Consider the following 14442-nt stretch of genomic DNA (forward strand, 5'->3'; position numbering starts at 1 on the left):
GAGGCAGGGGTAGTATCTTAATCTCTTTTCTGTTGCTAGCAACAACACCACAGACTGGGCGAACTATAAAAGAAAAGAGGCTTGGTTTGGCTCCTGGTTCTGGCCCAAGCTCAGGGCAGCGTCTGGCGATGACCTCCTTCCTGGCAGAGTCCCCAGGTGGCAGAAGGCATCACATGGCAACAGACAAAGAGCACTCACTACTTCTAGCCAACTTAGCTTTTGTAACAGATCCACTCCAAAGATAACCTATTCATCCACTAATCACATGTAACAATTAGTCACCCCTTGAAGTTCTCACTTCTTAAAAGATTTATTTTGACTTTTATCTTCTGTGTCTGGGTGTTTTGTCTGCGTGTATGTCTGTGCTCCACAGGCCTGATGCCTACTGGGGCCAGAAGGATACTCAGGTCCTCTGGAACTGGAGTTATCAGTGGTTGGGAGCAGCCCTGTGGGTGCTGGGAATCGAACCTGGATCCTCTGGAAGAGGAGTGTGTTCTCTTAACCACCGAGCCATCTGTCCGGCCCTAAGTCTTTTTAAAACACTGTAGCGCTCACAGCAGTTCTGGATTTTCTAAAAACTGGCTTGAGAATGATGGCTGGTAGTCACCTTTTCTGTTTTCCTCATGAGGGATGTGTGTTTTCAGCACAGGACTTGAGATTTAGTCTCCCCCGGGTTGACATTAATGCTTGGATTGCATCCAGAGCCTGCCACACTGCAGGCATTTTAAGCCAGAAAATTTATGGGTTTTTTTTCCTTTTTGAAGATTATCTTAATGTTCTAATTTTTTAATTTAGATACTGTGTAGATTCTCATAGCGCCCAACTCAAAGACTATGTCCATTTGTGTGTGCTGCTCCATGCTGGTGATCACAGCCAGCACATAGGAAGCAGAGGCAGGGGGATGCTAAATTTGAGGCCGGCCTGAGCTACGTAGTGAAACTCTCCCAGTGAACCAGAGGGATCGATGGTATAGCAAAGGAGAGCCGGAGGGAAAGAGAGGAGGAAAATACAAGTTTTCAGTTCATGGTAAACGGATTTGGGGGTCAGTCCAGTCGCTTACCTACTGACTGACTGACTCCTTCATCCAAAGCAGATAGGAGTATCAGCACTCAATTTAGAGCATGCATGAAGCCCTGTGTGTTAGTTTGTGGTGACCATGGGTACATTTACCCACAGTGTAATGCCGTAGGGTTCCCAGTTTATCTCTTTTCTTTCCTTTTTCTTTCTTGTTTTTCTTTTCTGGTTTTTCGAGACAGGGTTTCTCTGTAGCTTTGGAGCCTGTCCTGGAACTAGCTCTTGTAGACCAAGATGGCCTCGAACTTACAGAGATCCACCTGCCTCTGCCTCCTGAGTCTTGGGATTAAAAGCAGGCGCCAGCCACCACTGCCCGGCCTCCCAGTTTACTTCTATTGACATGCATTCGAATACTACAAAGAGTGCCTGGGAAGTGGTATCACACTGGCTAGCCTTTGTGTACAGAAGGAAGATTCGTTTGGCTGCCGCTGGAGGAGAGCAGCAAGAGGAAGATGGAGAACAAACCTCTGAATGGCACTGAAGTGGGGGGGTTGGGAGGGGAGAGGCTTTCACGCACCTGGCACCTGGCACCCAGCCCCCTCCACTGGTGGCATCTGACACAGCTGTAGTTTGTCATTTTTTTTTTTTTCTTAAAAAGCTAGAAAGCTTTGTTCCTCTGTCATACAGGGAAGGCTCAGCGGTGTTTAGAAGGCCTACCTTGGAAATGGTCCAGCCATCTTAGCTCAGTCAAAGCATGGTAGACAGGGACTGGGTGTGGGTAAAGGCTCTTGCCGTGCAGGCCTGGCGGCTGTAGCTTGATTCCTGGAACCTGCATAAGTCTGGAAGGAAAGAACTGACCCCACATATAAATACACACACACACACACACACACACACACACACACACACACACACACACACACACATATTATATACATACATATTTATGTATATAATGTTTTGGACCATTTTTTTAATTACATTTGTGTGTGTGCACGCACACACATGCTTGTGTATGTCAGTGAGTGTCAGGGAATGAGTGTGGAGGTCAAAGGACAACATCCGGGAGTTGGCTCTCTCCTTCCACCATGAGGGTGCCTGGCATCAAACTCAGATTGCCAGGCTTGGTGGCAGGCAGTTTTACCCATTGAGCCATTTCGTTGGCTCTGTTTGTTTTTAAGACAGAGTCTCTCTGTATAGTACAGGCCAGCCTCAAACTCCCGATCCTCTTGCCTCAGTCTCCAAAGGTGTGGAATTAAGCGTGTGTACCACCATGCTCAGCTCAGTTAGAAATAAGCAGTTTATACTGGGTTTGTACCATCTTTCGTTGACTCATGCGAAACTTTTCGTTACAAGTTTACACATTTTCATGCAAATCCCTTCTGCTAGGAACTTAAGTATGGAGATGGAATACAGTTGGCCCGGAGTAGGGAGCTGGACGAGTGCTTCGCACAGGCCAACGATCAGATGGAAATCACAGATAACTTGATCCGGGAGATGCGGCAGATGGGCCAGCCCTGTGACGCTTATCAGAAAAGGTATGGTCTGCAGAGCATGGTTGGGGGACCTCCAGCAGGTGACCTCAGGCTTTTTCCAGAGGAAGCCCTTACATGCTACAAGAACATCTCCCTTGCTTGGAGCTTTGCAGTGTTATCCCTTTCAAATATAAAACTGCAATCTTTGTCTTTTGTGGACCCCAGAGATGCTACGAGAATTAAATAGACCCGCAAGAAAATAACCATTCAAAAACTCTATCTCCTCTTGGAATGGTAGCAGGCAGAGCCCTGAGATCCTGGGTACTCAGGAGGCTGAGGCAGGAGGATCAAAAGTTCAAGGCCCGCCTGGACAATTTAGTGAGACCTTAGCTCAAAATCAATTAATTAATTAATCAAATGGCTTTTGCTTTTTAAAGAAGGACAAAGGATGTGGTAGAGTACTTGCCTTGGGTTCAGTCCCCAGTGCTGTAAAAATTCTATGATGGTCTGAGAGGCTGAATGGGTCATGAGCCTTCCCTCCATTTAGACGGCAGCAGAGGCCTCCGGTGCAGCAGCTGACCTTTCCAGAGGCTAGTACCAAGCTTTGTGTAGTCAAGTGAGACTCTTGAAGTTGGAAGAGACCACTCCATGGCAGAGACGTGTAGTACAAATTTGCTCCCATGCTGTTGAGGCCCGGGGTACTAGAAAGATGAATTCCTGGATGGAACTCAAGAAATCGAGGCTAGGCACAGGCAGTGACCCTTCTCATGACGTTTTAGGGTGCGAGTGGCTTTCTAGCATTGATACTTCCATCAAGTGATCAAGTTGGGGGTCATGGGGTAAAGAAAAAAAAATCCTCCAATGCACCCCCATTGGCTGTAGATGGACCCAAAGGAAACGCAGGGAAGGGATTTCGTAGGCTGTTTTCTTGTGACGACATCGTCGTTTGCCGTCCCTTTCAGACTGCTTCAGCTTCAGGAGCAAATGCGAGCCCTGTACAAGGCCATCAGCGTCCCTCGCGTCCGAAGGGCCAGCTCCAAGGGAGGCGGAGGCTACACCTGCCAGAGCGGCTCTGGGTGGGATGAGTTCACCAAGCGCCTCACCGGCGAGTGTCTGGGCTGGATGAGGCAGCAGAGGGTAAGTGGCGGCCAGGCAAACCCATGTGTGCTGGTTCTCAGACCCATGAACCCAGGTAGTTCAACCGCAGGCCTTCAGTGGCAGCAACCTGCTAAGTCACGGGGTCGTTCTGTCTGAGATGCAACTGGCCTCATCTGTATCATAAATTGAAATGAAAGAGAGAGAAAGAAAGAGAGAGAGAGGGAGAGAGAGGGAGGGAGGGAGAAAGGGAGGGAAAGAGAGAGGGAGGGAGGGAAGGAAGGAAGGAAGGGAGGAAGGAAGGAAGGAAGGAAGGAAGGAAGGAAGGAAGGGAGGGAGGGAAGGAAGAACTCTTTGATGGCTAATTTGAAATAGTAACACATGAGCAAGAAAAATTAAAATTAAAAAATAAGTTATAAAATATTATCATGTAGGAAGAGCTGGACACGGTGACACTGGGTGTTCTGGTGTGGGCTCCCTCATGGTCCCCTCCTCCACACCTTTGGTGATTTTTTTGAAGTTCAGCTGTCCAGCTGTGCAAGGCTCATGTCACTCGTGTGGGTGTGAAGTCAAGTCATGGCACCAGAAGGATGTGCTGAGCCTTTCCCTGCAACTGGAATTTCTACAAAGTATTTTTCAATGCTAATTACTGTTTTGTTGTTTTATGTAGTAATTAAGCCCGATAATGAACAGGTGGCCAGGGAAACATGCCATAATCATGTAGATGGGAATTTTATAATGAAAACCTTCTACTGAGCCATCCTTCTTTGAGACGTGGATACGTTAGAATGATACATTGTGGGGGAGATTGTTATGTAATGCTGTAAGAACTTGATTAATTGTTGGACCAATTTCTAAGTGGTTCTAAAATTTCTTAGCTATTTTACCATTGCCCCCTACTCCTTCTTTGAGTCTGTGTTGAATCGTGTTGCCCAGGCTAATCTTGAACATGCAGACTCAAGCCATTCTCCCGGGTCAACCTCCAGAATATCTAGGACCACAGGCAAAGTGCCACTGACACCAACCCAGCCTTTAAAGGCTTTGGGTGTATTCTTGTGTGGCGATTTCTTTTGCCACTAATCATTCATACACTCACTCATTCGGTTATTTTTTCCACTTACCTTTTTTTTTTTGTTGTTGTTTGTTTGTTTGGTTTTGGTTTTTCAAGACAGGGTTTCTCCACGTAGCTTTTGGAGCCTGTCCTGGAACTAGCTACTTCACTCTGTAGACCAGGTTGGCTTCAAACTCAGAGATCCGCCTGCCTCTGCCTCCCGAGTGCTGGGATTAAAGGCGTGCGCCACCACTGCCCGACTTCTTTTCATTTTTTTTTTATGTGTATGGTGTTTTCTCTGCATATATCTCTGTGTACCACATGCATGCAGTGCCCACGGAGGCCAGAAGAGGGCACTGAATCCCCTAGAACTGGGCTTACAGAGGGTTGTGAGCCATCATGTGGGAGCTGGGAATCAAACCCAGGTCCTCTAAAAGAACAATCAGGGCTCTTAACCCATGAGCCATCTCTCCAGGCCTTATTTGCTTTTGTTTTTGAGACAGGGTCTTGCTTTGTAGCTTAGGTGAGCCTTGAACTTGTGACCCTCCTGTCTCATCTTCCAAGATACTGGGACTATAACGTGTTCTACCACACCTATCCCCAAATCCATTTTTATTATGAAGACCATAAACTCTTCTGGAAGGTGGAGTACACAGTGGAGAAACAGCGATTATCTCAGAAACTTAACTATAAACTTGTTTGCATGTCTTCAGATTCCCCGCAAGTCTTTGAAACCCTCTCTCTATTTTTTTTTTTTTTTTTTGAGACAGGGTCTCATAGAGCCCAGGCTGCCTTGAACTAGCTATGGAATTCAGGATGGCTCTGAGCTGCCCAGGCCCTGACCTCCATCTCTGAACACACATTTCTTGAGGGTTTATCTATATTGGCACCATGGTAGAAATTGAGGGCTCAAAAATTATGGTCCGTAGTTATGAACATGAATATTATCGATGGCAACAAGATACACGTCAAATGCCAAATAATCGCCTTGTGAGAGCTATAATAAAATCTTGCTCAGGAGTTGGGGGAGAGTGGTATTCAGTCCTGAGGAAGACTTGAATTCACGGGGCTTGGCCTGTACCCTCAAGGATCCTTGATTAGTGGCAGGACAAACTTTGAACCAAAGTAATTATGAGACGTCATATCCCCTGATGTCTTCTGAGACGGTGTGACAGTTATAGTAAGTGACAGCTCAGAGTTAGTCATTTTCAGTATACCTGTGGGCGTAGTACTGTAAGAATTCTTTCCAGAGCTGGGTGTGCCTATAATTTCAGCCTGGGCTACATAGGGAAACTCTGTTTCCAACACCAACAAATGGGCAAACAACAGCCACAGCCACACACACACACACCACACACATTAAAACAAAATATTTGGTAGAAAAATCTCTACATCTTTAAACTTCAGGAAGTGACGTTCTCACACACACATATTGTTCCATCAGTTTCTAACACCCCTCCGTGAACCATGCTTTTAATATTGTCAGGTGGCTCAGGGTTCTGAGCAAACTAAGAGCTGTTTTGATTCCTGCTGTAGGCTTGCTGGGATTCTGTGTGGCCTTTCCCTTCCCAGCCCACCTCCCCCACACATAGTCTGCATTCTTTATGGCTCCCAGGAGACCCAGCTGGGGCCTCAGCTGATAAGAGAAGCCCTTTCCCCAGCCGTGTGTTCAGGAGGCAGACACACATCTCCCTGCCGGGTTTCTGCTTTGTTTCCCTGATCTGGGCTTCTGCTGATGGGCGGGCCAGATACTATACACCTGGCAGGTAATGATCTATGTGAGCTGGCCCCAGGTCATCTCTGCCTTCCCAGCGGAGCACCTGCTGTTTCTGCTTTGAGGCATGGGCAGTTGCAGTTGCAGGAGACCAGGGCAAAGTTCTTGCTCAGCTTCAGTTCTCGGATTCTGGAAGGGCTCCTCTCTGAAGCCTTGCCAAGGGCACTAAGAACATGGGTGTGGCTTAGGACAATTGCGTTCTGTTCTTGCTGCCTACCCAGCTTGGGATGTTTGCCCTTGGCATGCCCGAGAGATGACACAGGTGATTTAGACATTTACATGTGCTCATGCAAAAGGAGGAAGAGACGCTGGACTGGACCGGAATGAAACTTGCCAGATATTTGATTCTTACCGTGAAACATTCTTAAATTTCAGATTTAAGTGATGAATCTTGTTGGGTTTCACATTTAAAAAGCAAATGTAAGCCCATAATCCTTGTATTGTTAATCAGAATGAAGAGTCTTGAGTTTGCATAGGAACTTCCCTTTGAAGTGGACCATAGAGTTTTTATGGTTTGAAAGGGGTTTTTAATGTGCTGTATTTCTGAGCCAGCAGTTAACTATATAACATTCATCAGCATTACTTAGGGCTGGATGTGTAGCCTCACGGCCACCTAAGAGAAAACAATGACAACTTTTTTAGGTTAGTGATTTAGTTTGAGAGGCAGTGCGTTATTGTGTCATTAATGATTTCTGACACGCTTTTAAAATGCTTGAATCAAGAGATGTCTGTTAGTGCTTATAATGTATCATATTTATACTATTATCTGGTCCCGCCCTCCCTTCCTTCCTCCCTCCCTCCCTTCCTCCCTTTCTCCCTTCCTCCCTTTTTGAGATTGGGCCTTCTGTGTACTTAGGCTAGTTTTGAACACCTATGCTCGAGCAATCCTCCTGCCTTAGCTTCCTGGGTGGTTGTTTGTGTTGTTTTTTTCTGAAGCAGAGCTGTGCATGCTATCTTGTTCCCTGACGCTATAGAGAAATGAGTCTGTGGAGGAGGCGGGACAATAAAGGGTGTGCCCCACCCTCTCTCTGCAGGCAGAGATGGACTTGATGGCCTGGGGCGTGGATTTGGCCGCAGTGGAAGAGCACATCAACAGCCACAGGAGCATCCACAACGCCATTGGCGACTACCGCTGGCAGCTGGACAAAATCAAAGCCGACCTGGTACTCCTCACGCTCATCCTGGGGTCGCTAGCAGGGTGTATCACTTAGGCAAATCTGTCTGAAACACACAGCTATTGTTTTCTTTCCAAGAGACTAGAAATTAAAACAAACAAAACAAAACCAAAAAACAAACTTCATTGTGTAAAAGAGAAGTGGAAACAGATTTATGGGAATCGGAGAAGGAGTTGAACCAAATGCTGAGTTCGTACGGGATAGCACGAGTTTACGGCTTATGAATAAGTCTCTGGGGAGGTGGTAGGTAGACCATTACTGTAGAAAGCAAAGCATCACCTATCAGAAGAAAATGAAATTAGCATGTAGCTTATATTGCTGGTAACTCCGTGAGTTCCCTTCTGGGTGAGACTAAAGTCACATTTGTCCGAAGGAAACTGTGTCTCATGCCTCTCCTGTGCTGGATAAAAATCAGACTTGGGGCAAGTGCGGGGTGACAGCACAAGACGGTAGTCGGATCTCGACGCTCACTAGTGTCCCTGTGTCCTGTCCCCACTGCCCCTTCCCTGAAATCACTAGCAGTAAAACTTAAACCAGAGTTTTCATTTTCACTTTACTCTGCCTCTTTTACAATTTACACCTTACTCCTGCCCACTTGAGTATCTGCTCAGCTTTCTCCTTCAAGTCTCTAAGGACCGGAGGATCCAAGAGTCTATTTTCCTCAGCAAGTCTTTAAGTGATGAAATATCTACTTTGTGGAGAAGGCATGAATGTCCAGAAAGGGGCTCTCAAACCATCCAGGGAAAGGTCACTGTGGGCAAAGGACTTCATAGAGCAATTGCATCTTTTCTCTGAGGGAGCTGAGGCCAGCATCTTACAAAGAGGCACAGAGGGGCTCTACTTTCTATAGAACTCCACGAGGGGAACGGAATAATTACCCGCACTTTCTTTTTTTTCCCAGCGCGAGAAGTCTGCAATCTACCAGTTGGAGGAGGAATATGAAAACCTGCTGGTAAGCCCATTTAGCCTTTATTGCCAAATCAGTTCAGTTCCTCAAGTGGCCAGCATCTCTGGTGGACCACACACGTGGCTTAGTGCTCACCGAAGAGCCTGGACACTCACTGGCTCCAGTGTTCACGGATGATCATTCTGTTGTTGCTGATTTTCTTTTAGAAGTGACGTTTCGAAGGCTTTGTTTTGGTTGTTGCTGAAGGCAGTGCCTAGCACTGCTCTGTTTTCTGTTTTCTGGTTAAATTTCACACCGATGACTCTTTGCTAGATGGGTGTGGGGTGATAAAGGAGTGCAGCCTTTTTGAGCAAATATAAACAGAGACAAAACAGGTTTTCCCCACAGATTTTGCCAGCCTGCCATCATTCCTAAGCAGAGGCTTCCACTCTTCTAATTGTGCTTTCTTAGGTTCGCCTTTTCCATATTTCCCTGCTGGTCACAATGCTTTTAAAATAGTGTGGCTACTGGGAGCACATGACTTTTCCCGTCGGAATGGGCATAACACTGATGGCACCTTAAATTTATGCGGGCAAAGCGACTTACCTAAGAGAAAACACTCGATTTACCGGAGTCTAGTTCCCCTTAATTATCTAAAATTATTAAACCCAAACATCATTATCTTTTAACGTTTTGTTTATTAGAATTGGGGTGTGCATACATGTGCGTGTCAATGTCTATGGGGGTCATAGGACAACTTTGTCGTCAGTACTTTGGGTGGGTCCTGGGGATTGAACTCAGGTCACCGGGTTTGTCCAGAAAATGCTTTATCCGCTGAGCCATCCGGCTGGCCTCACTTATCATTGTCTAAATCAAGAGTCTTCAGAGGCTGGAGATAGAGCATGAGGGAGACCAGGAGTCTCTCCAGCACCGGGGGAGAAAAAGATGAGAGTGACCCTTTGGAATTAGGATATCTGAGTCGGAGATTGCCATAAGCTCACAAGCGTCACAAATTTGGACAGGGCCTTTCTCCTACACCAGCTGAATGCAGCAGGTTAAGAGGTTTTACCTGGCCTCAGATGGTCTGGGTAAGGAAAGACACAGGTTTGTCTGCACAGTCCGTGAGACCGCTGTTATCCTAACGCTGCTCCCGTGCTTGTCTGCAGAAAGCGTCCTTCGAGAGGATGGACCACCTGCGCCAGCTGCAGAACATCATCCAGGCCACCTCTCGCGAGATCATGTGGATCAATGACTGCGAGGAGGAGGAGCTGCTGTATGACTGGAGCGACAAGAACACAAACATCGCTCAGAAGCAGGAGGCCTTCTCTGTAAGAGCCCCACCGCCTTGCCTTTAGCCTGTTGCTGGCAGGGGTGGTGGGTGGGGGAGGATGAGCGATCTTTTAAATAAATTGATCAGCCACTTGTAATTTAACCTTAGGAATACTGTTCTGTGATGGAAGATTTATTTAGTTTTATGTGTTTGCCTGCTTGTGTATCTGTGTGCCATGTGCATGCAGTGCCCACAAGTGCCAGAAGAGGGCATTATATCCCCAGGAACTGGAGTTACAGGCGCTTGTAAGCTGCTGTGTGGGTACTGGGACTCGAACCCAGGTCCTCTGAAAGAGTAATCAGTGCTCTTAACTACTGAGCATCCCTCCAGCCTTTCCCCTTTATTTGTAAAGGTGGAGTTTCCCTCTGGTAGTCAGTAAGGCTGCTACATTTTGGAACTCAAATCTTGCCTTATCCTATCAAATAGCTAGGACTATGGGGACATGCCATCGCTGGCTAAGCAACCCCACCCACAAGTTCATTGTTTCGTATCCCTGAAGATCGTGATTCATAGGTAGTGTGGAAGTTAGTCCATCCTGAAACCCTAGAGTGGGGGGCACTGTAGAACAGTGGATCAAAACCCGGAGTTAGGAATCAGAATGTGTTGAGCACCTGTGATTTGAGAATCTGAAATCCAGAAGACTCTCTACAAAAGTTTTTGAGTGCCACCATGATACCCTAAGTAAAATATTCCATGCCTGACTTCAGGTGACAGGTGGCAACCAAAATCTAGGGGCCCCCAAAATATTGTATAAAATTACCTTCAGGCTATGTGGGTAGGAAACATAAATGAATTTTGTCTTTAGACTTGGGTCCTATCTCCAATGTAGATGTAAATATTCCACAATAGCAAATCCCAAATCTGGTCCCAAGCTTCTGGAGTTAGGGTTGCTCAATGTGTATTAGTGGCCATGTTGTTAATTCCCTGAGTGGTCTTAGTCAGGCCATGCCAGAAGTCTTGCCTCAGCCCCTTTCTAATCCAAACGCTGTCATTCTTGAGGACAATGTAATGGGAATCCTTAGCATCAATCATTCCCAAGATACACTTTGGCACGTACCACCGCCTCTACATAGTGCAATGTCACAGAAGCCTAACTGTGACTCTCTGTAAAGGAGTTGGTCTTTCCTTTCACAGATCCGCATGAGCCAACTGGAAGTCAAGGAAAAGGAACTAAATAAGCTTAAACAAGAAAGTGACCAGCTTGTCCTCAATCAGCATCCAGCTTCAGACAAAATTGAGGTAGGCTTCATGGGATTTACATTTCCACTCAGGAAAAAACTTTTCGTAAAATAACATCTTTGTGGGTGAATGATGCTTCTCCACTATGAAGCTGTGTCAACTTTATCTTATATTTTGGGATCAGCACCCTAGGCTAGGTTGTTTCCCCCTGGAAAATCTTGAAATGTTTTATACTTTACCAGATGATCTCTGTCACAATTATTTAACTCTGTTCTTATATCACAAAAGCTGCTATGGCCATGTTCCAATAAAACTTTATTTATACCTAAAAGCAGTGGGCCAGATGTAATCCTTGGGCAGTATTTGCTGCCTTTTGCTGGAGACTGCTGTCTGTGAACTTGACTCAAGGCTGATGTAGGTGGTAGTGCTGCTAAGGCCCTATCAGTTGTTAAACTGAAATGCCCATGTGAGCTGGTGAAAGTTACTACCTTAAGTCTCTCAAGCCTTCTACCTGAATGCATCCCACCTCCCCATGATCGAGCGCCCGTCTAAGAACAGGCCAGAGGGAATCCCACTCCAGCGCTGTCCCCAGTGTCTGTTCTGGTTGGTCAGTAGCTGCTTGATTTGGGCAAGACCTATTTTGGCTGTTAGCCCTTCGGTCGTAGCTGTTTGTAAGAACGGATTGCACCAAGGGATCTCCGGTGGGATATTCTGTCTCCAGCCATTGGTGAAAGTTTGCTTGACTTGGGGTGGCCTAAAGAGGTGTCTGTTCCATCTGGCTCACGGGTCTCTGCAGGAGGCAGCCCTCTGCCTCTGAGTAGGTGCGTGAGACAGCTGATGCATTGGCGCTTTTTTGTTTCAGGCGTACATGGACACGCTGCAGACGCAGTGGAGCTGGATTCTGCAGATCACCAAGTGCATCGATGTCCATCTCAAAGAAAATGCTGCCTACTTTCAGGTTGTTAGGCATAACTTTCTTAAAAAAAATCTACATTCATGTATGTGTGTGTGCGCGCGCATGTGTGTGTGTGTGTGCACATCTCTGTGTGTGTGTGTGTGTGTGTGTGTGTGGTGGTTGCATGCCACAATGGGCACGTGGAGGTCAGAGGACCACCTGCTTGAGTGGGCCCTCTTCTTCCACTGTGTGGGTGCTCCTGAGACCTGGTGACAGGCATCTTTACCCCCTGAGCCACCTTGCTGGCCCTGGCTGATATTGTAGAGTGGCCATGGGACTCTGAGACAAAGTGTTGGTGACAATGATGGAGTCTGGTTCCAGCCAGCCCTTCTACCGTGTATTTGTGTAATCTTCGAACACATCACAGCTTTAGGCTTGTTTCTCTTGTACGAAATAGGGAGATCAGACCTGCGATCTCCAGGGAACTTTCCCTAATCTAAAATAATATGGCACATGCGTGCATTGTATGGATGGGGTATTAAATAAGCACATATGCTACACAGATATGGGAATAATGGGGTCATATGCAGTGCAATGCCATCACTGCCTCATCTTCTGAGTATGTTTTTGAAGCAGGAGAGCACTCTTGAAGGTCTTACATAAATCCTACATACTGTTCTTGACCTAGAGGAACACAGATCTGTAACGCTGTCACTCAGCCCTGCCACCAAGCCTGTGAAGGCTTCTGCTCTGATCTTTTCCTTCCGCCACTTAGCAGAGGCTTGGGGCAGGGACTGTGGTTCTTGAAACAGAACTAAGTGATTGTGTTGGTTAACATTCCCCTGGTGTTAGCAAAATGCCCAGGATAATTAACTGAGACAGAGAAAACGTGTATTTGGGCAACAGTTTCAGAAGGTCCAGTCTGTGGCCCATGATTTCACTAGTCAGTGAAGAGCTTAGGAATCACAGTGGGGAGTGCAGGACAGAGCAAAACAGCCAGAGCAGGGGGAGGAAGAAGAGGAGGCTGCGGTCCCATGTTTCTCTCTGAGGGACCCCAATGATCCAAAGATTTCACCCCATGAAGTGCCACTTTGGGAACCGTGCCTTTAACCCAAAAGCCTTTGGGTGACATTCAAGATCTGGACCCTGCCATTGAGTGCCTTTTCATTGACTGGGGTTGTTGCCATCCCTAACAGTTTTTTGAAGAGGCTCAGTCAACCGAAGCCTACCTGAAGGGCCTGCAGGACTCCATCAGGAAGAAGTACCCCTGCGACAAGAACATGCCCCTGCAGCACCTGCTGGAGCAGATCAAAGAGCTGGAGGTACCGTGCCACACCCAAACCCTCAGCAGCTGCCTCCAGGGGAGTTGATACACCCCAGACCCAGGGCAGGCTGTGATGGAGTACAGCACACACCCAGAGCCTATAACCTGATTTCTGCATCTTTGAGTGGCGTCGCTGTGTGCCCAGCTTTGGTAGGGAAGGGCCTTGGCTTCAGTAGCTCAGTAATGGACTGAAAACTAGAGTGGCAAGAATGCCATGACTTTGCTTGTCAAATTCCTTGGGAAAGCATGTTTCTCCTTTTATCTACATTGGCCCTTTCACAGAGATGGTCTCTCCTTCCCAGCTAATTCAACAGGGCTTCCTATAGGCTATCTTCCCTTGTGATGAATTTATGGCTCATTACCACGAGTGGAACTACAACCGTATTTAACTTTGATGTCATGGCAGCTTCCCCAAAAGGTCTCTAGACCTCACAGAGCACTTGTGTGTTTAAGGCAGACTGTCATTGCAATTGCAGAAAGAACGGGAGAAGATCCTGGAATACAAGCGTCAGGTGCAGAACTTGGTAAACAAGTCTAAGAAGATTGTGCAGCTGAAACCTCGGAACCCAGACTACAGGAGCAACAAGCCCATTATTCTCAGGGCTCTCTGTGACTACAAACAAGACCAGGTGTGTACTTTGTGTTCAGAAGCATAGTAAAGCCTTCCCTTTCTTTACCTGAGCTTTCGTCAATCAAGAGAGCAAAACTAATCTTGGTTTCAATAGGCATCATGTTCATGTCTTTTCTAAATAAAGCAATCTCCTGTTGAACAAATGCAGGAACTTAGCTGAATCTCTGGGGACTGTCAGCAATCGGGACAGTAGCTGCTTTCTATGGGTGCTGGAGAAGGAAGGCAAAGCTTTATGCTATGTGGCGCTTCATGCTCACACCTCTGAGCCCCACCCTTCACCTGCACGACAGTTATCCTGAAGGTTTAGAATCTTTCTAAGGTTGACCACTGCCTTCTGGAGATACCTGGATCTTATTTGTGATTGCTCCCATCTCTAAGTTTCAGACAAGATAAATGGAAGTGGGAAGTGACGCTATCATTGCTCCTGCAAGTTCTTGACAGTCTGACCAAGCCAGTCCCGTAGGCTCTGTGAGAAGCACAGGCTTACAGAGAAAGGGGATAGTCTCTGTTCTTGTCTGTGTGACTCCCACCGTTCTGCTTTCTTACAATAAGAATAGGAGGGATCTAAGAAATGCAATGTAATTACCTGGTTTATTAACCTGGTTAGATAAGC

The 14442-nt window shown here is 46.7% G+C and overlaps 1 protein-coding gene across 2 annotated transcripts in view; it reads left to right on the forward strand.

Moving 5' to 3' along the window:
• The window catches only part of LOC119816825 (desmoplakin), a 46525-nt gene that overhangs the window by 13589 nt on the left and 18494 nt on the right, over positions 1–14442 (forward strand). For both annotated transcript variants that reach the window (XM_038333803.1, XM_038333804.1), the window contains exons 3-11: positions 2404–2552; positions 3452–3626; positions 7444–7572; positions 8486–8536; positions 9637–9798; positions 10935–11039; positions 11842–11937; positions 13071–13196; positions 13675–13827. In XM_038333803.1, coding sequence (XP_038189731.1) covers positions 2404–2552; positions 3452–3626; positions 7444–7572; positions 8486–8536; positions 9637–9798; positions 10935–11039; positions 11842–11937; positions 13071–13196; positions 13675–13827 — 1146 coding nt within the window. The remainder of the gene's footprint in view (positions 1–2403; positions 2553–3451; positions 3627–7443; positions 7573–8485; positions 8537–9636; positions 9799–10934; positions 11040–11841; positions 11938–13070; positions 13197–13674; positions 13828–14442) is intronic.

Source organism: Arvicola amphibius, chromosome 6 (assembly GCF_903992535.2).
Source record: "Arvicola amphibius chromosome 6, mArvAmp1.2, whole genome shotgun sequence".
NCBI classification, from domain to species: Eukaryota; Metazoa; Chordata; class Mammalia; order Rodentia; family Cricetidae; genus Arvicola; species Arvicola amphibius.